Genomic DNA, 25,292 nt, shown 5'->3' with positions numbered 1-25,292 from the left:
GTCCCTAACTCCCCTTTCCCAGTGCCTATGGGAGCACTGGTCTCACCCACTCCCATCAGATTATTTTTGCTTGGGTCAAAACCAGGTGCTTGTGCTGCTGAATGTGACATCTGCAGTCACAACTGAAGTCGATGTGGGTAAGGAACTCATTCCAGGCTCCCCGCTTTGGAAGCAGGAGCAGAAAGCTCTTTCTCACAGCTCAGGCAACATCCTCCAGATGCTGTCTCTGCATGGATGCATTACAGATTTAGCAAGCAGTACTGTCTGTGGCTGCTGAACACCCCTAATGAATAAAGCACCAGTGGCAAATTTTAATGCAGTTTTCAAAATATTCATGCTGGATAAATATTTGAAGAATCGCAGGCTTAAAACACATGTTAATTTGCGGCATAAATATTTTAAGCATGCAAACATTCCCCTCCCGTCCCCACTTTTGCTTCACGTCCACTTCCATTTCTCCTCGGTGGTGTAAGTCATGGTAATGCATGGCCGTGCAGGGAGAGAATCAATAGCAAGGATTTAACTCCTGCTGACGCCCCGAAACAGCTCACCCTCCTGGTTTTAGCAGCTAATAATGATCTCTTGAATTAATGGGGAATTTGTCTCGTGTTGTTCCTCTCTCCTCTCACTCTGCTGCCTGGTTCCTATGGCCAGAGGTTTCTTGTGCTGAGGGCAGGGAGCTGCCAAGTGCAGATATGGGGGAGGAAGTGGAGGCTTTGGATGTGTGGCAGAGATGAGGAGCATCTCAACAGCACCTTCCAGAGGTGAGAAACTGATGTACCTGCAAGCACAAAGCTGAGCACCAGCATCTCCAGATGGAGCAGCAGCACCACAGCAGAGCCATGGATGGCCCTGAGTTACATCCCAGCACCTTGCTGAGTTCCTCTGGGCACGCAGAGCACCCTGAGGGCCTCCATCCATCGTTTGGAGCCTGGCACATCTGTGCCGCAAAGCCTCTCTGCAAACCAAGCCTAAGCTGACCAGGGATGGACATCCCAGAAGTGGAGGCACCTGGAAGATCTGCCTGCTGCCTCTGCTTCTCCAGGCCTGCAAAGGTTATAACATGAAATGCTTCTGGACGCAGCCTGGATGGATTTCACTTCTCCATGAGAGGCAGAGGAGAATCAGGGGCCAAAGTATCCCATTTCCTAATCCTTTAAGGAAAAGAAATGAAGCACACCCAGATTTCTATGCTTATAAAAACATTATAGCCTCTCAAACGGGGGGGAGGGGGGAAGAAAAAAAGGGAAAAAATGATTCCTTGTTTTGTTTTTCTTCATTTTTGGTCATTCCTTTGCCATTCTCTCCCCAGTCTGGAACCAGTGAAGAGAGAAAAGAGAGGAGGTGAGAAAACAAGATGAGATGCAGCTCATCTGTTTCCATTTTGGTTTCCAAATCCAAACCACCAGTTTTGCACTTAGAGGCTCAGGAATATTTTTAGGAACATTGGAAAATGCAGCCTCATGCGCAGTGGGGGCTGAGCCTGGCTCTTCCCTTGGCTGTCACTGCAGTCCCCTTGCACTGAGCAGCCCCATCCTGGATTCATCCAACAGCCCTGGGCTGAGGCTCTGGAGGAAGGGACACCGTTCAGCATTTCAGGAAAGGAATTTCCCACCCCACTCACAAGGCATATTTATTAGATTTGATGAAAGACCAATTTAGCCTTTACATGCACCTGGCACCCGCTGACCTTTTATTTTCATGCTACCTCTTTGTACCTGCCCCTACTGTTCTGCATCAAATAACAATATATCAGGTTAAGCATAGCAAGACGAAAAGCTCAAGCACTGAGAAGTGCATTAAATCGCTGCTTTGCAGGGCTGCTTGCACTGCCAGATCAGCAGGAAGATGATGTATGATATTCTTGCTCACGCAGATACAGAATGCAGCCCTGTGATCCCCTTTGCAGGCAAAGTTTGCAGGTACACCCTGTCTTCCTGCAGAAGGCAGCAGTGGTTTTGCTGAGGAGGAAGGGGAGTAAAAGCCGAGGTAATAGCACTCAGGATCCAACCTCCAGCATTTGCAGTTGTTGGCCATGGAGATTATCCATCCACGGGAGAACTGTAGCATGAAAAGACCTTGCTGCTCTCAGTGCTGCCAGCTCCCATGAGATTTCCCGATACGGTGGACTGGATTATGCAGGATGGCCAGGATTTATCGCTGCTTTCAATGGAGAGTCACCCTTTTCATTCCAGAAAGCCTCGGCTGTTAATAGTGGTTTATCTGCAACAGGGGAGAAGAGTTTGCTGCTGCTTTATCTCCTTTCAGACGTTCACGACAGCAATTCATTCTGCAAGGCAGCAAGGAAACAGGGTCAGATGTCTTCAGGGTGAAAAAGGCTGCACATGGCAAGATAATGTGCACACTGAGCACACTGGGAGAAACCCAGAGCCTAGCAAAACACTGCAGGACATGGGAACACCCCCTGCAAAAGTCAGACAGAAGCAGAATGATCTGCAGGGACAGGTGGGTCCGTACGGGCAGGTGATGGTTCCAGCACAGGACTCAGATTTGACAAACCGCCTGCTTAATCTGTGCATGTTTTGCTTAGGTGATGAATAGCAACCTCAGTGAAAGCCTCTCAACCACAAAAGCTTTAGAGAGCTGAACAGTAAAGATTGAGAATTAAGGAGAATAAATATTAATGAAAGGAGTGGGAAATTAATCATTTTTTCCAGGTGATCTTGCCATTACATTGCTCAGATGTGCAGGGCTGCTGCATTCACCTTCTTTCTTGAGCACGTGCCCTGGGTCCTGGTGGGAGCACTGGGATGTGCCACGGATTGCATGTGGGAAGGAAAATGAGGCAATAAATGGGAAGGGAATAGGAACTGTAAAAGAAAAGAGTCACTTTACTAGCACAGGATTCAGCCTGCAACAGGAATTGGTGCAAACCCTCCGCTGGTTTTGATGGCCTGAGGCCAAGCACAGCACCAGGCTTAGCTCAGCCAGGCACAGCCCGGAGCCAGCACTGTTATGTAAAGGGATGGGGAGAGCTGGGCTGGGCTGGATGGAAGCGATGAATCCAATTATGGGATGAAGGGCAAAGGGAGGGAAGGGACACATTTGGACTGGAGCAAATCTCTAGGAGGTTTTAAAGAGGACAAAAATGAATTCCAGTGCGGGGTGCCCAGCCTCAACTGCAGCCAAGAGAAATAAGAGCCCCAAAGTAGGGCATAAAGCAGGGAACAGGGCTCTGCTGGTGGCCAAGGCAGCCGTGTGAGGGCTTCTCGTCAGAAGACCCAAAAGTGTCTTTGCTGGGAGCACCCACCTGGCTGCCCATGGACCCATAGAACTGGTGGAGCACAGAGGTAGCCCCACCAGGCACCAGGAACGGCTCCTCCAAAAGCAGAAAGGAAGCCATCCACACATGTTTCCTCCATGCTTTTCCCCAAAAAGATTACTCCCATCTGGCCCTCTCACAGCAGTCTTCAAGTTTCTGCAGAGAGAACCAAGGGCTGCGCACTGGAAATGAAAAAAAAAAAAAAAATAAAATGACCCAGTTATGACAAAACGAAACAGCATGTATAAAGCATCGCTGAAGAGGGCTGCAAACATCCACAATAAGGCCCCGAGGAATAACAGAGTTCAACTTCGAATGGGATTTACAAATTAAAAAAAAAAAGATTATTCCTGTTTGCCTAAACCCCATTTTCCGACTGCTCAGCCCTTCTCAAAGCTGTGGAAAAGTGCTACAGAACAGAGATGGTGGAGCTGCACTCCTGCAAACCTTTGGTGTTAAATGGAAAACCTACCTTTTGCCTCTCAGACATTGCAGTTCAGTGTCTGCCCCTGGAAGAGCCTGAAGAGCAGAGCCCTAGATTTCCCTGCAACCCCTCTCTAACTCCTGCTTGTGGTGAAGAGCCCATAAAACAGAACAAAACCAAGCAAGGATTTGATTTTTATTTTTCAGTTTGCAAGGCAAGGATCTCACAGCAGCAGGCGGCATCTTCTCACCTGCATTGCCCATCACCCTTAGCAGTGTGTGCCTTGCTCCCTGCCACAGCTGCTGACATACAGAGCTGTGATGGTGCTTTGGTTTGCTGGGCAGTGCTGGCTGCCCATCCTGGTGCTGCAGTGAGGGCCAGTGAGGCTGTCTTGCAAACCTGCCCACTCTGCTACAGCCCTTGTTTAGCACTTAGTTAAAGGTGTTGGCAGCATCATGCTGAGTAGTGCAGGTTTGCAATTGAACCAGGATTGCTCAGCTCCTTGGCAAGGAAATGACAGGACCCAAGGAATTCCCATCTCTCCAAGGAAATCCTGTGGTTCTTGCAGGGATGTTACCTGGATCAGCAGCAGGAGGAAAAGCAGGGGAGGTGATGAGGCCCCGCTCGCTTGCCAGCACTGCACACATGAGGTGTGGGTGGCTGTGGTGAAGCTCTCCCTACTTTCCAGCTGTCTTCTAGCCCTGGTGCATCCATCCCCTGTACAGCTGTACTGGTGAGAGCCTGGAGATGGGGTGTGAAAGGAACCTGCATGGAACCCTGGAGATGGGATCCTTCTGCACAAAGCTCCTGGTGCAGAAAGCAAAGCAAGAGACAGGCTTCTGTGCATTCTTATTTTTGAGAAGCGAGGGCATGGCACAGAGCCTCTCTGTACCATTAGGTCCTTGTCCTGGGTGGATGCAGCTGTGCCAGCCCAGAGGAACAGCAAACAGCCACAGCTGAGTTAACCCATCCTGGGCAAGGAGCAGCCGACCAGACCAAACTGCAGATGCATCTCTTTCCTCCTCTCTGCCACACATTTAAACCTATTTGATCTCCTGGATTGATCTCCAAGTTTGTGTGCACACATCCTGCTTTGGACGGGGCAGCTGGCAGCGCCTCACCCATCACGTCCTGTCAGCTCCACTCAGCCTCACCTCCACCAGGAGCTGCTGGGAATGAATCCAATTACAGGATAAAGGGTTTTCTTCCCCTCCATATGGTCTCCATAACACTCCGGCTTTATCTCGCTTTAACCCCTTTCCTGGTAAGGGAGCTCACAGCCTGGCGTAAGCAGCTCAGTGCAGCGGCCGCACGCGGCTGCTATCTGATATGGGGAGGTGAGGTCTTCCAGGGTCAAATGCCCATGAGGAGGAAGGAGCCCCTCCAGAGGAGCAGTGCAGAGCAGTGCACTGCAGAACCATGCAAAAGCACAGAAGCAAACGCAACATCATTTTGTATTCAGTGTTTGTATCTGGTGCTCGTGGCCGAGGTTTAAAGTCCCGTGCATTAGTCTATCAATGGAATTTCAGCCCAACCGCTTGCCTCAGGACTGACTTCTGTTGCTTTCACATTCCCTTGCTCTGCGGATCATTCCATGTTTCCCTGGGCAAGTTGCTCCTTCGCTTTTGCCCAAGCAGCAGCAAGCAGCATGCTGCCTTGCACAAGGACAGGGGCAGCAGAGGGCTCCTAGCCACCCCCTCCCACGGCTGTGTTACTGAAGCCTGATGAACCAACCGTATCAGCTCGGTTATTTGATTATAATTATCATTTCTTGCTTTACACGGGACATGAAAGCCCAGAGAAGCTCAGGGCTCCTTCACGCAATGTGCTGACAAACAATGAATAAGAGAATCTCATCTCAAAGAGCTTAGCAAAGCAGAAAAGCCTGCATGAGGGAAGAAAGCCTTCCTTTTCTTAAGGACAAACACAAAGAAACAAGCCTCTCCTCCTGCATTAAACAGGGCCTGGATTTTGCTGTTGCTTTCTTTGTCATAGATTTGGCACAGAAAGCAATTGAGAGCTCTCTGGGAGACAGCCCGTAAAGTTTCCCTGCTAAGAGACACCAAATTAAAGCCATCACTTTCCATTTCTGTGACAGGGACACCGAAGGAAGCGAGGTTGCATTCAGGACACGTCCTGGAGGAACCAGCTAACCTCCCCGGTATCATTTTCTTCTGCAGAGTTGATTCGAGGCCTTCAGCATTGCTCTGCTGGCTGCTGACCTGCAGAGAGCTCTAAATCCACATCGACTCCGACCTCGGAGGATCAGCCAAAACACCAACCTCAGCTTGTGAGGGAGAAAGCTGGGTCCTCGAGGACAGCTGGGAAGGGACAGAGCCACGTTCAGACCCTCCAGCAGGACACGTGTGGCTCGGGCTTACCTGCCTCGTGTTCAGCTCCCCAGAGTGGAAGAAGTCCAAGAGAAAGTCCTCTTGGTCCCACTGTTGGCAATCCTGCATGTGAAAGGTGTCTGGGTGCCAAGCATGAAGCCAAAGTCGTACCATGCATTAGCTGGAATGCAGAGAGAAGAAGGTTTGCTCTGGTCAAAGGAAAACTTAAAACGAAAAATAAAGAAATCAATAAATGATGGTGATGGCGATTATACCAATAATGATCCTACTGATCCTTTCCCACAGCATCCGTGCACTATCCAAAGTAGACTTTCATTTTACCTCCTCCTCCCTCAGACCCGCTTCCTTTGTACAACTATATTACGCTTTAGAAGAATATGAGACACTATGAAATGTGGCAGAAAGTCTCACAAGGAAACATTGGGAGGTGAAAACGAACTCTCCCGTGAAATAACCATGTTTTTATATAAAGCCTTGGAGAAAAAAACAGATCTTTCATATGCTCCTGGCACAGCCAGCAAAATCCACGTCTTTTGAAGATGAACAATCAGTGATATTTTCTATCTGAAGAGTTGCCTTCTAGCATAGAAATTGGGAGTGGCACACTGGAATTGAGATTCACATCTGCACGTGCTTTTTTATATGCAAAAACATGCTCAACTGAGTCAGAATCCTGACTGGAGTCAGGAAAGGCATGAAACAGGTGAAAGCTTTGAGAAGTAGAGCCATAGGACTGCTCCACACAAACCTCTTTCCCTCGGGGATGATCTCATGGAAAATCTAAAAGAGACCCAGACTGGAAATTTCACAGCTGGCAGTGTCATGGGATGTGCAGGGAAATATTCCTGAGAGGCACGGACATCCCATGGGGATCACTTGTCTCAGGGCACCTGAGGCTGCTGTGACCCATTTACTCTTGCCATGTCCTACTTCTGCTCCTCTGACCTGTGCAGATGGATCAGTGGGCCAGCGATTAGGGCATCATCCATCCTACCCACACCCCTGAGCCTTCTGCTCCTGCCCTCTAGTTCCAAGCCATTCCAGTCTTGCAGATCTCATTCCTCCAGCAAGACACGGTTGACTTTTTCCATCTATGTTGCCTTGGTGGAGGGCAGCAGTGGGAAGGAGGCTAGCAGCTTACTGCATTAACAGATCAGGGCCATTAACGCCACCAGATGTCAGAGATTAATGGCAGAGCTTCACTAAGTCGTCTTAGGCAGGTCTCATGGAGAAGGAGCACCCATGACCCAGAAGGAAGAAATGGGGAAGAGCTTGGGCAGGATGGAACATTGGTGCTCTAAGCTATGGCTGACCCTGCTGAGAAGGTTTCATGATCTTGTGTGCTCTGGAATGGGAATCCCACACTATAAGATGAGTGCTTAGAGACCAGGAGAAGTTTATTTCCACCCCAATGCACCTACAAGCTGGTGCTGCTCTCTCTGCACCATCTCTGGAAGGAATTCAGGACCTCACCAACGTTTCCTTTCCTTCCTCCACTGCATTCATACTCTGCTTCTCCAGCAAACTGCAGTACCTTGCCAGGCTACTTCTAGTGTTGTGGGCAAGGACCCTTCCCAAGCCCTGCCAATCCTAGCAACACTGCAACCAAGACAGCAGCCCAGATACCTGGGACGGGGAGGAGGTGCAGGTGGGAGATGATCATCACCACCTCCTCGGAAGACCAGGAGGAAGACAGAAGAGGATATCCAGCCCTTTGCACTCTAGTGCAATCAGGGTGCAGCACAGCCCAACTGCCCCCCAGACGTTCTGTTAACCAAGATGGCAGCCTTTGGGCTGGCAGCAACTTCCCCTCCTGCCTTTGCCCAGTGCTGTACATGTAGGGGCCCTTACTCACACAGGCAGAGCCCAGTTGTGATGGAAACACGAACCCAAACCACGTGGTGCTCACACTGAACCAGGCACCTGAAGCACAGTGTGGCCGATCTCTCTCTGCTCTTCCCCCCAGCAACTTTCCCAAGGGCAGTGAAGCAGAGCTGGGTACCCCTCAGGCCCCAAACACAGGTTGACCCAGGGATGCCCCAAAGGCTGTGATCCAACATGGACTCAAGCAGAGACCCATTTCTCCCATCAGTCATCCAAAGAACCCGCTCCCCAACTCACCACCTCTCCTCCTGCCATTGCCCCTTTTCCAAAGGTCTCCCCAAGCCCTTTCCTTCCTCCCACAACTCCTTAAACAACGTTAAACACTTATTGCCAATTAATACGCTTTAATGCAGGTTTTGGGGCCAACTGGCTACTTAGAGGGTGCTTAAACCATCAGCCCCTCTCAATCCCGTTGCCCTTGTCATACAAACTTAGCCTAGCCCCTAATCCGGCCTCCCCCCGCACTCCCTCGACGAGGCCCAAAGGTATAAAACCTCCCTGGGCACACGGCACCAACACCCTCAGCACGGCGCGGGGCCAACGCACCACCTCTCCTTCCCCTGGGATTTACTGGTGTTCTTAGTCATTAATTAAATTTCGGAGCTGGGGGAGGGATCTTTTGGTGGGGTGTTTATTTATTTATTTATTACCATTGGGTTGGGGATTCCCTCCCTTTTTTTTTTTTTTTGGTAATTGGGGTTGAAACAAAATTCATTACAATAGAGCACTTGATTGAAAAAATACCCTTAAACGCAAAGCAGCTGCCATAATACTGGCAGGATGAATGGGACAGAAGGTATCAATTTTTATGTGCCTATGTCCAACAAGACAGGGGTGGTGCGAAGCCCCTTTGAGTACCCCCAGTATTACCTAGCCGAGCCCTGGAAATACCGCCTTGTGTGTTGCTACATCTTCTTCCTCATCTCCACTGGTCTGCCCATCAACCTCCTCACCCTCCTGGTCACCTTCAAACACAAGAAGCTCCGGCAGCCGCTCAACTACATCCTGGTCAACCTGGCGGTGGCTGACCTCTTCATGGCCTGCTTCGGCTTCACTGTCACTTTCTACACAGCCTGGAATGGATATTTCGTCTTCGGTCCCATTGGCTGTGCCGTGGAAGGCTTCTTCGCCACTCTGGGAGGTAATGGCTGCAGAGTGGGATGTGGGAGTGAGGCTGGGCAAAGGGTGGTCTTGCTTCTTTATAGGGCTTTAGAAACCCAATCCCGTATTCATGGGGCTGATGAGATGGCCTTGGCTGCATGGGGCAGAGCTCCTCATGCAAGGTGCTTCTTCCCTATGGCTAGAAGATGGAAAGGAAAAAAGACTTATGCAAGCTTAATCTTGATGCCAAGAAGCACCCATCTCACCGCTACAGCATGATCACTGCAAGGAAATGGGAGGGGGTCCTGGTTTGCAGAATTAAACCTGGGGTTGTTTGGCCAAGCTGCCCAGCATGAATCCAGGGGTCTTGGATCTAAGTTGCACAGCTAGCAAAGTCCTGCTGGGGATGGCCGCCCAATGTCCTGGAGTCAACATCGTGCATCTTTGCCACCTTGTTCCAAGGTGAAGCATTTGGGAGGATTCCAAGGGGAAAGAGACATCCCAAAGTGGGAAAGGGACCACACAGAAAGGGTATGGTGTGGAGAGGAGGACTGCAAGACAAGGGGAGTGGTGACAGCTCATCTCAGGGCAAAAAAGAAGCTGAGGTAGCCCCTACCAGAAAAGGAGAGCAGCAGCACAGAGGGGAAGGAGGTTTCCAGGTTTAGCAACAACTGCTCAACTCAGCTCCACTTGCATTTGATTTAGTTGCACATGGGAGCTTCCTTATTTCTTCTCTCAGGGACACGAGTGTAGCTAACGCTTCACCCTTCAGAAAGCCCCTCTGCAAAACAGCAAAAATTCACTTTGCACCCCCAGCCCACACAGCCATCCAGGCCCACACAACACCTTCTAATTTATCTGACAGCTGCAAATCTTTGTGCAGAGACTCACAGCCTTTCTTAACTTTTTTCCCCCTAAATGGGATATTTCCTGCAGTGAAGCTGGTCTGAACAAAAGATGGATATTCTGTTAAGCAAAACAAAGTAAGACATCCTGATCAAAGCCAAGGACCAGGGAGTGGTTGTCTTGGATGCAGAAGACCATATGGGTCTGCACCATCTCCCGTTGTGAAAGCATGCATTACTAACACTTCCAATTTTCCTAGCTAGTAAAGAGAAGGAGGCTCCTGAGCACAAGGAGGAAGGCTTGATAGCAAGCAGTCACTGAGCAGCAGGTCTCCAGCGAATCCTAGCACAGGGTGTAGTTATCAGCAGATTATCACAGCTGGGGGCATTAGCAGGCTTACAGCACCGACTAAATGCTCCCAATCCCCTGAAGTTTTAATTATCCTTTATAAATACATGTGCATGCATGTCCACCCACACAACCACCCCCCGATCCAGCAGTGGTGGAAGACTCATGAAATACACATCGAAAGGCACCAACAGGTTTGGACACATCTGGTGTCTTTACCGGAAATTACACATCCTTACACCCAGGTGGAATTCTCTCTGTTGATTTTTTAAATGATTAAAACACCACAATGATCCCCTCCTCCATCACCAGCATCCCACTGAGGAACAGATACTCCTCTCAGCTCCCAGCCTTCTGCACATTTGCAATAGATTCTCAATCATCTAATAGGATGCTGGTTATCTGATCCCAATCTCCTCTGCTCGTTGCTGTGCCTGTGAAGGGAAGACCAAGGCTGGAGGAGCTCTCACCATCACCACAATCTTTCTCTTTCCATCCCTCCTGCAGGCCAGGTTGCCCTCTGGTCCCTGGTGGTCTTGGCCATAGAGCGTTACATCGTTGTCTGCAAGCCCATGGGAAACTTCCGCTTCTCTGCCACCCATGCCATGATGGGCATCGCTTTCACCTGGGTCATGGCCTTCTCCTGTGCTGCTCCACCCCTCTTTGGCTGGTCCAGGTGAGTCGGGGTACACAACCACTTTGGTGGGACAGGAGATGTGCTTATGGCTATGGCACTTCCCGGGCTTCACCCAAGAGGCAATGGAGTGTGACAGGGAAGAGCTCAGATGTAAGACTCACGAGTGCTCAGAATCTCCAGCTGCAGCAGCCCTCCATGCCCTGCAGAGAAAGAAGGGCTTCTCTAGGCACTGCTCATCCCACCCATGCTATGAAGTGCCCATTTCTCCGTGCAGATCCTAAAGGGTATTTGAATGACCAGCCCAGTGGACAAGAGAGCTCTGAGCAAACCTGACTCATGCTGCTGCCCCAGCATTGCTGCTGGGAGCTCCACAGGACTTTTCTCATTATTTCTGCCATGCTTTCCCTGCATCCCATCTATCCTTTTTCCAGCATTGCAGTAAATTTCACTCACGCTTGCACACACCTGGCTCCTTCAGGCACCCACATCCTCTGCCAGGATGCATCACTCAGTGCACAGGGGAGGAATAAGTTAGAGGTGATTTCTCTAATGCAGCTCCAGCCCCAACTAGTACTCTACTGCAGAGCTCCCTGCGGGACATCGTGAGCCCCTTCCACTTCCTTGGGCATGGCAGGAGGTAGCTTTGGGGCAGCAAAGTTCCGCCACCACAACCCTATGATGGGACAGAGGCAGACAACCCCCATCCAGCCTTATGTCAGAATCCCTGGCCAGGCAGGTCCTTGGTTGAATTGCAGTGTACTCTTAAGCCAGGGCTACGATGACATGAGCCCAACACAACTGCAGGGATTAAGCTTCTGAGAGCTCAGCCCACCAAGCCAACAGCTCCCATCTCTGTTCAGCATCCCTCCATCTGCAGAGGGAGCGAGCAGGTGGCTCCCGGCAGGCAAGTGCTCAGCCACGTAGGAAGGAAATAAATAGCCTGCTGCCCGTGGGAGGAAGCAGTGTCACAACAAAACGATGCTGCGCACCCAAGCGCAGTGTGTCAGTGTGGTTCAAGCCATGGGAGCTGTGCTGCAAAGCCAGCAAGAGCAGGAGCATGGGACAACAAGCAGGGTGCAGAGGAGAAGCCAGAGAGCAGCTCCGACATGCGCCATTCTGGGAGCAACTTCATCCCTGGGGGAGGTGGTCCCAAGGTAGAAACCCTTTGTTGTCCCCAGGGAGGATCCTGGTGATGGTCTGAACATTTCTTGCTGGCAGGTACATGCCGGAGGGGATGCAGTGCTCCTGTGGCCCCGACTATTACACCCACAACCCTGACTACCACAACGAGTCGTACGTCCTCTACATGTTTGTCATCCACTTCATCATCCCAGTCGTGGTCATCTTCTTCTCCTATGGGCGCCTCATTTGCAAAGTCCGAGAGGTAACACCCGGAGCTGGGGGGCAGAGAGGTGGATGGGGAAAGGATGGGCAGTGCGAACAGGGGTGGTTGTGTGGTGCCATGGGGGAGTAAACCTGAGGGCTGCCCTTCACTGCCCCATACCTGCAGGCAGCCGCGCAGCAGCAGGAGTCAGCCACCACCCAGAAGGCAGAGAAGGAGGTGACGCGGATGGTGATCCTGATGGTGCTGGGCTTCATGCTGGCCTGGACGCCCTATGCTGTAGTGGCATTTTGGATCTTCACCAACAAGGGAGCAGACTTCACAGCCACGCTGATGGCAGTGCCTGCCTTCTTCTCCAAGAGCTCCTCTCTTTACAACCCCATCATCTACGTCCTCATGAACAAGCAGGTGAGATGTGCTGGGGCACGGCCCCTCCCCTGCCCTGGGCTCTTGTGTCCATGGGCACCTCGATCCCCACCAGCTGCATCTCAGCCTGGGGAGCAGCAGAGCTCAGGGCCGCTGGCAGTTCTCAGTCCCACAGCACACCCTCACAATCCTCGAGTGCTGAAATTCTCCTTCTATCTTCCCAGTTCCGTAATTGCATGATCACCACCATCTGCTGTGGCAAGAACCCTTTTGGTGATGAAGATGTCTCCTCCACCGTATCCCAGAGCAAGACTGAGGTCTCCTCCGTCTCCTCCAGCCAAGTTTCACCTGCATAGACCATGGACAGTTTGAACTGGGTGACGGCCGAGCTCGGGGACCGAGACATCCCCACACCCACAACCACGTTCCACTCAGTCACTCCTCTATACGCTGCAGCCCTCCCCTGCTGTCCTGCATGCTCCTGCCTGGCAAAGCAGCTGTGCATGTGCTGCTGCTGCTACATCTCTTTTCTCCAGCTGTGTTGTCCCCCTGGTGCCAACATGGCCCTTTGAGCTCTCCCACAGCCCTTCCCCTGAGCACTGCACACCCTGCTCACTGACATCATGCTAAACCCATCCTGGCACAAGAACATGGGAAGAGGGGAAAGAGAAACCCCAGGTTGTTATGGAGAGGGGGAGGAGTCCCTTTGTAGCACCTACTGGTCCAGAAGGGAGAACTGACTCTCTGACCCAGGCATTGCATGCAAACACCTTTCCCAGGGTTCCCAAACGCACATGCAGAGCTGCAGGGTGGGCAGCAAGGAGGGTAGATACTTCTCCCACCAGGGCACCACATCCATCCCATGTTCTTCACCCTCTATAGCACTTCTACAGCACCAAAATCCAGTCAGATCCCTTCTCCAGCTCCTGGGAGCTGCTCAGCATTTGGGGATATTCCCTACCCACCCCAAGTGCCAGCAGAGATCCCTTCTTGCTTCACATCACACTGCAACAGCAGTGGGAAAACCTGAACTTGAATATTCTCCTCCCTGCTCCCCTGTTAGCATCCCCCTCCCCCTGGTGCCCAAGGGAGAGTCTATTTCCAAAAAATAAGCATTCAAAGACAGCACCACCGCAAACCCCGGCAGCACGAGTCTGTGCCCACAGTGCTTCCAGCTGCCCCATCCCAGCACCAGAGGATCCATCCCTGCAGGGCTGCACACCCCACTGACGGCACCGCCGGCAGCGATCGATACCCGCGGTCTTTATAAATCAATATAACAAATGGAGCTGTGAGAGGGCTCTCCTTCAAGACCGACTCCCTGTATCCCCAAGACAACACTGTAGATATATATATTTTTGTCTTGGAACCTGTAAATATTTGCTCGCATCCTTTGAAATCTCTATCTTTCTTGGCCCTTTCCTTCTCCCAGCTCTGAGGCACAGAAACTGTCTCTCACCTTGGCTGCAGCTGGACACGCACCACCAGCCTTGGAGGGTGGCACCAATCCCCAACCGCTTTCCTGTACATATTTTATAAATAAATAACATCGTGTCAGCACAAGGACTTCTACGGCTGAGAAGTAGGGATTGAAAAAAATAGGAAATAAACAGAAGCAGCACGGAGAAAAATAAAGATGCTCAGTCCTCGTCTTTTCTCTTTGGGCTGCACTGATGAGATGTTGTCTGGCCAGCAAGACACTGTGCTGCAGCTGGAGATGAGCCTGGAGCTCTCCCTGAAGCCAGGAAATGGGGATCTGTGAGTACTGAGCCCAGGTCACAGAGCTGAGACCAGTGGTCATCCCCAGTAATGTAGTGGTTCTATTAGCACCAAAAGGGTTGGAGGCAACGAGAGGTGTGGGAAGGGCAAAGAGCAGCTGTATCACGGCTGGAGGCAGAGCTGCTCACTGCCCAGTCCAGCAACAGCCATTATTTTTTTCCCTTTCATGTTTAAGCATCCCCACATAGCCTTTAAATAAAGCTTCATTGGGGTGCTTTCTGCAGAGCTCGAGTTCCCCTCTCCTCAGGGCTCTAAGAGTCAGCAGCATTAACAAATTGGCAGACAGGGAGAAAGTGTTCCCTTTGTCAGGGAATTTGTAACCAAAGGTGATGCCAACTGCACCCGCTGCCCACATCCACCCCCTCCTTTCATCACACACATGCCCCTTCCCACGCATTTTTCCCATTCCTTTGGTCCAAATTAAACCAAACCCATGGGAAGCCCAAAGCTTGTGCCCTGGCAGGGACACAGGAATAGAAGCTCTAAGCACAGCTGTGCCCTGGGGAGGGGCCCCAGCCCCAGCTCCCCCTGCACACAGCAGGACCCCGTCTGCACCAGCCCAGCTTCAGGGCTCCCATCCAGGACCCAGCACAGAGAAGCTGCAGCAGTGGGTCTCGGCACTGATGGCTGTGCTGAATGGCTCATCCCTCTGTGCTGGGTGTTGAGACCCTCTTTCATTGCATCACCACAGCACCGTTTTCTTCTGTGAGGTGAGGGAGGAGGGGTGAAAGCACGGCAACTGTTTTACATGCAAAGGAAGTCCACTTGGCATTATCCCACCTGTGGACTTCTGCAAGCAACGTGCTTGGGAACACAGCCTCTGTAACCACACAGCCCTTTGCTCCTGGGCTCTCATGTCTTGCTTTGTATAAAATATTGCATCTATCTGTGACCGTTGCTTTGTGCAGTGATGCTGGGAGGATGGAAACTGTGGAGGGAGAGCAGCCCATGGAGCAGGGACACTGCGGTGGTGGTCTTAGGGTGTGCAGAAGGGGAAGAACGGATCACCCTGCAGTGGCTCTGCTCACGGTGCTGCAGCTGGCCGGGCAGCAGCAGATGCTTGTAGCAATGCCTCCTCCCGCCAGCTGCTTTGCCAGATGGGCAAAAGCTTTGCAAAAAGTTAAGTTTTCATTTCGTAGTTCTGTTTTGTTTTCAAATTCTGCAAAGCCAGCAGAGGTCACGAGCACGTGTCCCATCCCTGCAACCCCTGAGATGCTTTGCAGTGGGAGATCTCCTTAGCAATAGCTGTACCTCCTTAGTGCACCCGGCCCACTGCTCAGCTTTCCCTCAGAAAATCCCTGCAAACACTGCAAGCATCCAACCTGTAGCTCTGCTTTCCCCAGGGTATGGCAATTTGGCTCTCAGAGTGCAGCAACCGCACAGCCTGCCCCAAGAAATCAAGGCCTCCCCTATAGCCCTCGTGGATCCAGTCTCTCAGTGTCTGAAAGCATCCAAATGAGAGCAGCTCTCCATTTTTCCTTCCCCACACTTTGTTTTAAACACCATTGGAGATGTGAACTCGTAATTTTCCCGCAGCCACGCTCCCCTCATTCATCAGATTCAGGGGCTTTTACAGATGTTCTTTATCGATCCAGAACTTATTTATATGTGAACAATAGGAGAAGATGGTTAGTTCACTTATTAAATTTAGAGAGCTGACAAAAGCAATCAGAAGATGTAACACTTAAGAGGAGATTACAAAGAAAAGCGGCAGTAGCCCACATTTCTGACCCCGTGTTTCAGATTGGTTCGGATGCATATCTATGTATTTTTGCTGCTCAGAAGGCAGCATGACAAAAAGGTACACTTGCATGCATTGCCCCGAGGGGGTTGTCACTAAATGATGGTGCAGCAGCTCGCCCAGCCTGAATTCCAGAGGTTGTGCATGGGTTGCGTGGATGGGGACCATCCTGGGGTCTGAGAGTCCAGCAAAAGCCCCACAGAACTGGAGGCAGCTCCAAGCATGGGGCAGAGCAGCAGTGCAGGGTGGGCCTGGCCCCATTCCTATGGGATGGGACCTTCCTCATGCTGGAACTGTGGTTTGCTGATGTAAGTACATGAGTATTTCTGAGGATTTGGGAAGGCAGACAAATGGGAAGCTGATTTCAAGATTCCTTAACTCATTTTCACGCAGCTCAGCTTAATTCATCTTCATTAGATTTCCTTTTCACGAAAGTGTCTCCAATTGCAAGGACAAGGCATCCAGTGGCAGATTTTTTGTCCTTTGAAGTCTGATGAAGCTCATGTGCAGATCGTATCTGAAAGCAGCACACTGGGCTGGCGTAGCCATGAAATCAGCACGTGGTTAAACAGCTGGGGCAGGAGCTGCCCCTCCCAACATGTCCCAGGGAGCTGCCAGCCCCAGACCCCCAAAAAGTCACTCAAAATTTATTTCTTTCTCCTTTTCCATATATGCATCTATACTTTCAGGCCCTGCTTGCTTGCGAACAGCAAGGATTGTTGTAGTCTCCCTCATTGACAGCAAATAATTGCTTGCAGAGCAGACACCTTCTGCAGCCCACGGTGGCTCAGCCCCTGACTGCTGCCTGAATCCACACGCAATTGAGAAAAGCAGCCAGACATAGACCAGAAAACTGTGACAGCTGGAAATTTGGGCCCAAAGGGCATTTCAGCATCTTAACTCTTATCCATGCTGCAGCTGGGATTGCTCCTCCTTACTGGAATATTGCCGTCATCTGTTTTAGGAAAACTGCAGTAATTGGCTCAATTCATTTGAAATCAGTTATCGTTTGTGCAAGCAGCAGCCAGGGGAAAAGCAGCTTGTAGTTAATAACATCCCTAATTTGGAGGCATCCTCATGGCTGAGGGAGGTTCCAGCAGCAGTGAGGACAGACGTGAGGCTGTGGGGTGTGAGAGCAGGACCCATCCGGGTTTCATCCTGCACCAGGGCTGGCTCGGGCTCCTCCCAGGATGGATTTATCACATCGGAGTGCAGAAGCAGAAGCTGGGATGTCAGAGGGTACGGCCTCATCCATTTGTCTCTGCCAGAGGAAAGCACCTCCTTGTCCTGATGAGCCAGCAGCTCTGGGGGCTGGAAGAATAAAAATCCCTTCTTCCCTCTGCACTGTCCCATTTAGAGGGGGTTCAGATCCCACCCCCACCCCACTCCTGGTGTCACAGACCCCGATCCCCATGGGGAGAAGTTGCTGCCACACCACTTCAAACAGCATTTTTGGAATAGCTGCAGATAGTGGAGCTTGGTTAGGTCCAGATTCCCCCCTGCTTGTGTACGGCCTTGCAGCCTCTCCTTCCCAAGGCTGAGCCCAAAGGAGGTGCATGAGCACCCACATTGCTGCTGCACGCCTGCATGGACATCCCCGCCTGCACGAAGCCTCTCCAGATCCATCGCTGCTGCATGTGTCACGTTAGCAGCAATAAAAGGATTCGAACAGCAATTCCTTACTTTTATGAACAAATGGCCCTGGATGGATGATTCAGGCAGCATTCAATTGCCAGCAAGAAAGTGTCAGCAAAAATCCAGCCTCTTTCATGTAGGTGGATAACCGCAAATAAAAGCAGGGAATTATTAGCACTTAATACTTGGTGGGTTTTTTACTCCCTAGTGCTTTTCTCTGGTAGATGCCAGGCACTTCAGATAAGCTACCAGGCAGGGAGGGCTGGCTCAGCTCCGCAAAGAGGCAGTGGCAGCTTCACGGTGACAGCTCCAGGCACCAACACAATCCCCATCACCATCATCATCCTCATCCCTATCCCTATCCCCATTGCCCTCACCATCCCCATCCCTATCCCCTTTCTCATCCCCATCCCTGTCCTCATCCTCATTGTCATCCCCAATCTCAACCCTATCCCTATTCCATTCCCATCTCCATCTTCATCCCCTTCTTCATCCCCTTCTTCATCCCCTTCTTCATCCCTTTCCTCATCCCCATCCCCATCCCCATCTCCATCTCCATCTCCATCTTCATCCCCTTCTTCATTCCCATCCCCATCCCCATCCCCTTCCTCATCTCCATCCTCATCCTCATCGTCATCCCCATCCCCACCCTGGGCTCTCCTTCTGCCTGTCCCCATGGGATGGCATCAGTCCCTCTGCAGAATGCCTTCCCAATGGATCCAGGTCTTTTCGCAGCTCTGAGCAGCCCTGCAGACACACTCCAGCCTTCTCCAGACTCTTTATTTCCCCTTTATCAAGGCCGCCTATATTTTTCTTGTTCATCAGACTGACAAATGGGCAGAAAACAGACTCCTGGCTATTTCCTGCGCAGGCTGCCCACTCCTCCTCTCCCCTCGGCAATGACTGAGAGCTGAAGAAGCAAAAATGGCATATAAATTTCCTCCCTCCTTTAATAAATACCTCTATTACTTCGTGTTTTTCCCAGCTCTCTGCTGGCTGCTGTGGGCTCACTGCCCGCCAGGCAGACGTGATGCACTGAAACTCAAATTTCTATGGTGGGAAGCAGGAAGGATGCAAAAGGCTCAGGGCTGGAGGAAATCCTTCCCTTGGGTGTCTGCAGCGTGGGAAGCCCAGTGGTTCAATTCATAGGGAAAAGTGGGACTGGGGTTTGTCCTTTCTCCAGAAATCCACCTTGGTCTGAGGGTGTCCTGATGCTGTAGGGCTTGTCCCAAGCACCCCATACACCTTATTGTTGGTATGAGAGCTAATGGAGGGAATCAAACCATGCACAGCCTCACAAGATGTTGCAGTGGGAGCAGAAGGGTTGGGCTGCAGTGGGAAACCCCTCACTGAAGTGATTTGCTCTTCGGTCAGCAGCGAGCAGCAGGCTTCTGGTGCTGCCTCTCTGCTCAGGAACAGACGTGGTGTGGGTGGCTCCTGCTGGAAAAAGGGCCGATGGCAGAAAATCATGGTGTATTGGGAAAGATGGAATCCTCTGCCACCCCTGCAGAAGGGTTCCAGCATGGGGAAAAACTGGGGTACCCAAAGGAGAAGCATTCTTGGCATAGGGGCTACAAATGATGAACTGGATCTGCACTGGAGCAGTCATGTCCAGCTCCACTGGATTGTGCAGGGCAGAGGGATTTGTCACTCTGCAGCCCTCCTCCCATGCTGGGCTGCCTCGAGCTCCCACAGATCCCACTTCTGCAGGGGGAGAAGTCAGGAGAGCTGCTGCCATCGCAGGCTTGAGCACTACAGCAGGACAGAGACCTCCCCTCACCTCATCCCTGTCCCTGCTGGTCTGTAGGGAACAGGCAAACATGGTCAGAGCAGCAAACATGGTCAGAGCAGCAAACACCAGGCAAATCTGCTGCTGCTGCCCACGGGTTGCAGAGGGGATTTTAGTAAAGCACTGCTTCTGGCTGGCTGTGACCTCAGAGATCAATACACATCCTCAGTACTGGCATTGCTCCTTGTGCCACCCTAATGCAGATGAAAAGTGCAAGCAGGCAATGGTGCTTCGAGTTCCCTCTGAAGAAAACTTGCTGCTTTAATTCTGGTCTTCTCAGCATAAGTAGAGCCTCCTTTGGGAACATCAGGAGAGCATCATCACCTGCTTTGCACTTTTCTTCGCCCATGCACTGGAAAAGGAGCAGGAGAGCTCACCATCACCTCTGGTCCCAGCTGTGGTTTGGGTGCTGCAGGAGCAAGCACCGACCTCCAGATCCACTCAGACCCACGTACGTTGCAGCCAGGAATGCTGCTGTCCCCTTGTCCCACAGCACAGCCACCCACAAGCTGCTCTCAGCTGCTGTCACCCTCAGACTGAATCAATGTCAGTGCTTTGCAAAGCCTGAAAACCCTCACTATGAGCAGCAGCGTTACAGGGTGGCAGCCACCCAATTCCAGGCCTTGGCGTATTGCATCCTTTTCCTGGAGTGTATTTAACTTCTAAATCTAACAAGCTCCCAAACAAGTAACAGCAGCAAGTGGCAGCGCCCAGCTCCCAACCTGCAAGTGGCATTTCGGGGACCAGGTTGCCATCAGCACGAGCAATGGGAAATTTCTCAAATGTCTCTTTGATTTATGGCTCTCGTTAATTCTCCAGGAGCCCTGCGAGCCGCCCCGGGTGCATGGAACCTCGGAGGGATAAATAATTTAACAGGTGGTTAAATATTCCTTAAGGTGCAGAGAACATCGGTGGGAGCACGGATTTCAGGGGATAACACAAAACTGTAAATTGAGTGGATGAGGTGGGAGGGAGGTGGTCTGAACTCGGCGTTGCCGTCAGCTGGTAGCTGCAAAACAGCAGTAGGGTAGGGGCAGCAGGAGGGCAGAGCCATGGGAGGGGAAGGACAGGGCCACCCCACTGCTGCTGCATTGCCACCCAGCAGGGACTGGAAATGGCTTGGGTTGGAAGGGATCTTAAAGGACTTCTACCCCCTGTGCCATGGGCAGGATTGAGAGCTGGGAGCTAGTTTTGTTGCGGGTATAGAAGAAAAACCATCCCAGATGTGCTCTGCCAGATGTGCCAGCCAAAAAACAGTGAAATGGGGAGCACAGAGGGAACAACCTGCTGCCCTTGGAGGCCCTGCTGGAACAACACCTGGTTTGGTGGCAGATGCTGGGTAAAGCAGGATGTCTGAGGGATGGTTTACCCCCCTAAGGCACAGAGGTTAGAATGCATCAACCCCATGCACTGGAGAGGAGCAGGCAGCCTTTGGGGTGGTGCTGCCTGAGAACCATGGCGCAAGAGCCACCACCAGGTGACCAAAGCAGAGCAGAAGAACAGAAACAGAGGGGAGGACCGAGAAACCCAAGTGCTGCCATTACAAGGCTCCATCCAGACTTCTGTCTCCAGTCTGGAGGTGCTGGGGCTCCCAGGAGCTGTGGGGCAGCCCCCAGAGCACAGCATCCCCACGGAGCTGAGCCTGCTGCGGGGGAGCCCAGCAGAGGTAGATGGCAGCAAAGCCTATTTCTTGCGGCAGCCAGGATGTGACAGCCCCGTCGCTGCTCCATCACCGTCGAGCCACGCACTGCAGCGGTATTTAACGGCAGTCCAGTCCTTCGTTCTGCCCACGGTCTGGTGAGTTTTCCATCTCGTGGCTCCTTTCCCCCAGGGTTCACTCCATCAGCATGACTCAGAGATCAGGATGGATCTCAGCCAGGGAGAAATTTGGTGTCTGTGTCTGCTGAGAGCCAGAAAGGAGAGCCCACGTGCTGCCCCTGGCCCCAGAGGGTTTATCATAGCCACCTCTGATAAATAGATAATGAATAATTCACTGTTGGCTTTGGCTTTATGAAGTATTCATTGCATTCTAGCTTCCCAAGGTAATTAACTATCCTACGAGCCCCATGTAACACAACCCAGCCACGATCCACCTTTGAGACTTCATTAGCAGGTCCCTGTGCCACTTCAATAAATTAATGAGGGAAAAACACACAAACAAAGCTTTCTCCTCTCTGGGTGCTCAGCCATCAGGGCACTTCCACTATGGGGATGGGAAAGCCAATGAGGTGGGTGGCAGAGTGGCACTATGGGGCAGGGGACAAGCCCCATCTCCCCAGTGGTACCTCCAAGAACTGGGCAGCTCCAAAGCAAGTCATGCAGGGTGCTCCAGCAGAGCACCCTGTGCATACAGATAAATTCTTGTTTAGATAACACGTTTATCAATAACTCCAGCTCACCATCCCATCACTGCTGGTAGCCCATGGCACAGCAGGGGACCACCACCTGCCCAGATCCATCACACCCAGCGTCCTACACAGCACATTGGGATCTGGCACCTGATACCAGCTCTGTGCCATGCTCACGGTCTGTTTTGAGCAGGTGGGACAGGCACAAGGCACGTGGCCCACCACCAGTGCCAGCCCAAAGGCGAGCGTGCCGCAAGGTGACACGGCTCACGCTGAGCACAGACGGGAGTGGGACTCGTCACTTTGATAGATGGGTAGAAATTTCCTCCAGTCTCCGTTGCTGAGTCAGCCTTTCTGACTTCAATAATTTACAGTAATAAACAGGGAGATAAGAGCCAGAGCAAGAGGGGGACACAGCGAACCTGGGCGAGATGAGCGATGGCTCTGCCGACAGCGCTGTGCGCAGGGATGGCACTGAGCAGGGTGTGTAATTAAGCTGACTTCTGGAGCAGAGCTGAGCTCCAAAATACCACCCCAAAACCTTGCGTCAGAACATCCAACACAACGGCCTGTCCCAATGCTGGCTTTGCAAATTTTGATGGTGGCTTTTAAGCTGAGAGCACTCCTCATCGCTGCTGTTCAGAGGGACAGGTGCCTACCCCGGCTCAGAGATCTGCACAGATACCAAACAGGCTCTGCCAAAGCCCAAAGTACGTCCCACCAGCCACAGGGCTCCTCCAAAGCCTTCCCGTGGCCCAAGCAGCCCTTTATTAGAGGGAAGGACGATGCACATGACCCCAGCTGGGTCTCATTTCAGCTCTCTTTCCCACCACCTGGCAGCTTCACGCTGCATTTCTGTGCAGTTTTGGAGGCATGTCACTCCACTGTCACTTACCAATGCTCAAGATGCCCATTCCCAGGATTTGGGTTCCATTGTGAGAGGCTCTGCCTCTCTGAAAGTGTCCCTGGTGCAGCCTCAGCCTGTCAAGTAGAAATACTTGCCTTGTTGGACACCTGATTGAATTTCTCCCTGGATGCCTTTGACTTCTCCATGCGCAGCATGGTGACTCGTGATGCTCTGTCCCTGCGGTACCCAGGTTGGCTTCTGGCATCATTCCTGGGCACTCTGCCGGGCTTCTCAAGCATGGGGACAAGGCACAGGTGCTGAGCTGTGGCAAGAGGCACGCTGCTAAAAGGCGTGATGAAAGAAACTGATAGCCCTAAGCTGGAAAAATGCTATCTGCCCTGCTGATGGATGGGGATTTATCAAAACTGAGCAGCTTGATTGAGAGTATCCTCTGTGCTGGAGAAAGCAGCTCAGCCCCTCTCCATCCTGAGGGGCAGAGGGGCTGTCCCTGGGGAGCCACTTCCACCTGAAATCACCCCAGTGGCGAGAGTATGTGCACTGGAGCCATGTAACCCGGCCCTGGACATAATAGATTTTCCTAGACCTATAAAAGTGTTCTGTTGTGTTATAGGCCGTGTTAAGGATAAAGAAAAGAGTTAATATAACTACTATACGAGAGAGAGAAAAGGCAGCAGCGTCTGGCATGGCCACAGCCAGATCCTGCACTGAGTGGGGCTGGGGTAGCATGAGAGCACGGGTTGGGGTTTCCAGCCACCCTGTGCCATGGCCACACACCGTGTGGGCTGCAGGGTAACCTGAAGGTGCCGTGCAGGGTGCAGGCTGCTTGCTTCAGTGCACCACATTGATGAAGCAGAGCCAACGCGTGCGATGTTCATTATGTAGCATCAACATTGAGCTCCAGCTTTGGCAGTATCAATGCTTATTGTTTTCAAGAAGTCTTGATGGCTGTGGGGATAAATCAATACAAACAACATGCTCGCAAGCTGAATCACGTCCCTAGCAACATTATGACTTAATTTGAATATGCAAAAGAAGGGGTTTGGGTCTGGTGTCCCCCTCCCGTTTTCTTCCACTTGGCAGCATTTGCTCTCTGCTTGTCCTCACCACCCACCTCCCATGAAGGATGCTGCAGGGCTGGGAGCTAGGGCAGTTCCATGGTCCAACCATCACCCATGGGCATGGCTCCATGCTTCTCTGAGCTCCTCTCCTCCATCTGTCCCACCCCCAAACCCAGTGCATGTCGTCCTCCTCCTCCAGGCTCAGTGCCTGCTCCATCATTCGCCCCGCCGGCTCCACAGATGGCCGTACAGATGGGCAGCCGCCCTTTGCACGTGGATCCTGTCAGGTTTAAAGTAGAAAAGCTTAATTAAGCAGTTGCCTGTGTACAATTACATTCTTAATTATCCCCGCATTTCGTTTCTTTGTTGTTCTGTGCTTGCAAAAAGTTTTGTAACCATTAGAGGCAACCCCTGCCTGAAACAGGGTTTTTTCTTTTTCTCTTCCTCTCTCCTGCTTCGTGTTAGGGATTTCTTCTGAGCGCTTTCAGCAACACCCCATGAGCCTCAAACCAAACTGCTGGGGCCACATTTGGAGGACTCAACTCCCACTGCGGTACCAAAAGCTGAGGCAGGTCTCCCTCTGTCACCTCCAAGAGCCAACATGCCCAAAACCAGAGGGAAAATGACCCAGTGGAACCGGCCACCAGCCCTGGGGACATCACTCCTTGCCACCACCCCATGGACACGGGTCCTGGACACCCACTGTGGAGTTAATGCTGTAATTTGTGGTGGTGCTCTTGTGATAGGCGAGGAGCGCTCAGCAGCTCTAAAGCTCCGGAGGCAGAGCTGGAGATGGGGGTGGTTTTATTGTTTGTAAGGCATTGAAATTTTGCCATGTTTATGAAGGTTTTAATAATAATAAAAAAAAATCACCAAACATCTCTCACTTCTCTAATTGAGCGAATTTCAAAGATGTGTTCCGTTTCTAATATGCAGGTATATTTATACCAACATCGGTTAATTTTTATTTACCTCGTAGTGAAACTCATCTTCATTCTTAATTCCCAGAGCCATATTTGCCTTGGAGTCAGAATTGGACCTAACAATCAGCCATATATTTAACGTGCCATTAAATCTTCCGTTCTGCTTTCACAGCTTTCAAACCAGGCGGCTTAAAATACAGCAGCAGCCCTGTTCTTCCCAATGTACCTGCAGGCCAGGCAGCAAAATGAATCTTCATGAGGCTGAAAGATGTCAAGTGCTTGGAAAGAGCCCAGAGAGAGCAAGAGAAGTGGTTAGGGGCTGCGAAGAGAGAGGGGAGGAAAGAAATAGCAAAGCTGTGGACGTTGAGGGTGGGTAGAGGGACTGAGCATGATGAGATGGATGCTCCCTCCTAACTCTGATCTTGGGTTGAGAGAGGAGGAAAGAGGAAAGGTTAGAAGGGGGGAAGCGGAAGGGGAAGGGGAAGGGGAAGGGAGGAGGGAAGGGGAAGGAGGGAGGGAACTGAGACTGCCAAGGGCACACAGGGGGGATAGGGAAAAAAAAAAAAAAA

The 25,292-nt window shown here is 51.5% G+C and overlaps 2 protein-coding genes across 2 annotated transcripts in view; both read left to right on the top strand.

Moving 5' to 3' along the window:
* Positions 1–8,655: 8,655 nt before the first annotated feature.
* On the top strand, positions 8,656–14,202 carry LOC100545607 (green-sensitive opsin). The gene is made up of 5 exons (XM_003212975.4): positions 8,656–9,083; positions 10,745–10,913; positions 12,093–12,258; positions 12,385–12,624; positions 12,807–14,202. Exons 1-5 carry the CDS (start codon positions 8,723–8,725, stop codon positions 12,936–12,938), a joined length of 1,068 nt encoding a protein of 355 aa, XP_003213023.1. The 5' UTR covers positions 8,656–8,722; the 3' UTR covers positions 12,939–14,202.
* Positions 14,203–22,305: 8,103 nt separating this feature from the next.
* Positions 22,306–25,292, top strand: part of ITPR3 (inositol 1,4,5-trisphosphate receptor type 3) — a 23,681-nt gene continuing 20,694 nt past the window's right edge. The window contains exon 1 of the mRNA XM_010724380.3: positions 22,306–22,357. Coding sequence (XP_010722682.1) covers positions 22,306–22,357 — 52 coding nt within the window. The remainder of the gene's footprint in view (positions 22,358–25,292) is intronic.

This window comes from Meleagris gallopavo, chromosome 28, assembly GCF_000146605.3.
Source record: "Meleagris gallopavo isolate NT-WF06-2002-E0010 breed Aviagen turkey brand Nicholas breeding stock chromosome 28, Turkey_5.1, whole genome shotgun sequence".
Classification (NCBI taxonomy): domain Eukaryota; kingdom Metazoa; phylum Chordata; class Aves; order Galliformes; family Phasianidae; genus Meleagris; species Meleagris gallopavo.
Note: the sequence above shows the minus strand (reverse complement) of the source record. Positions and strands in the feature narration are given on the sequence as shown.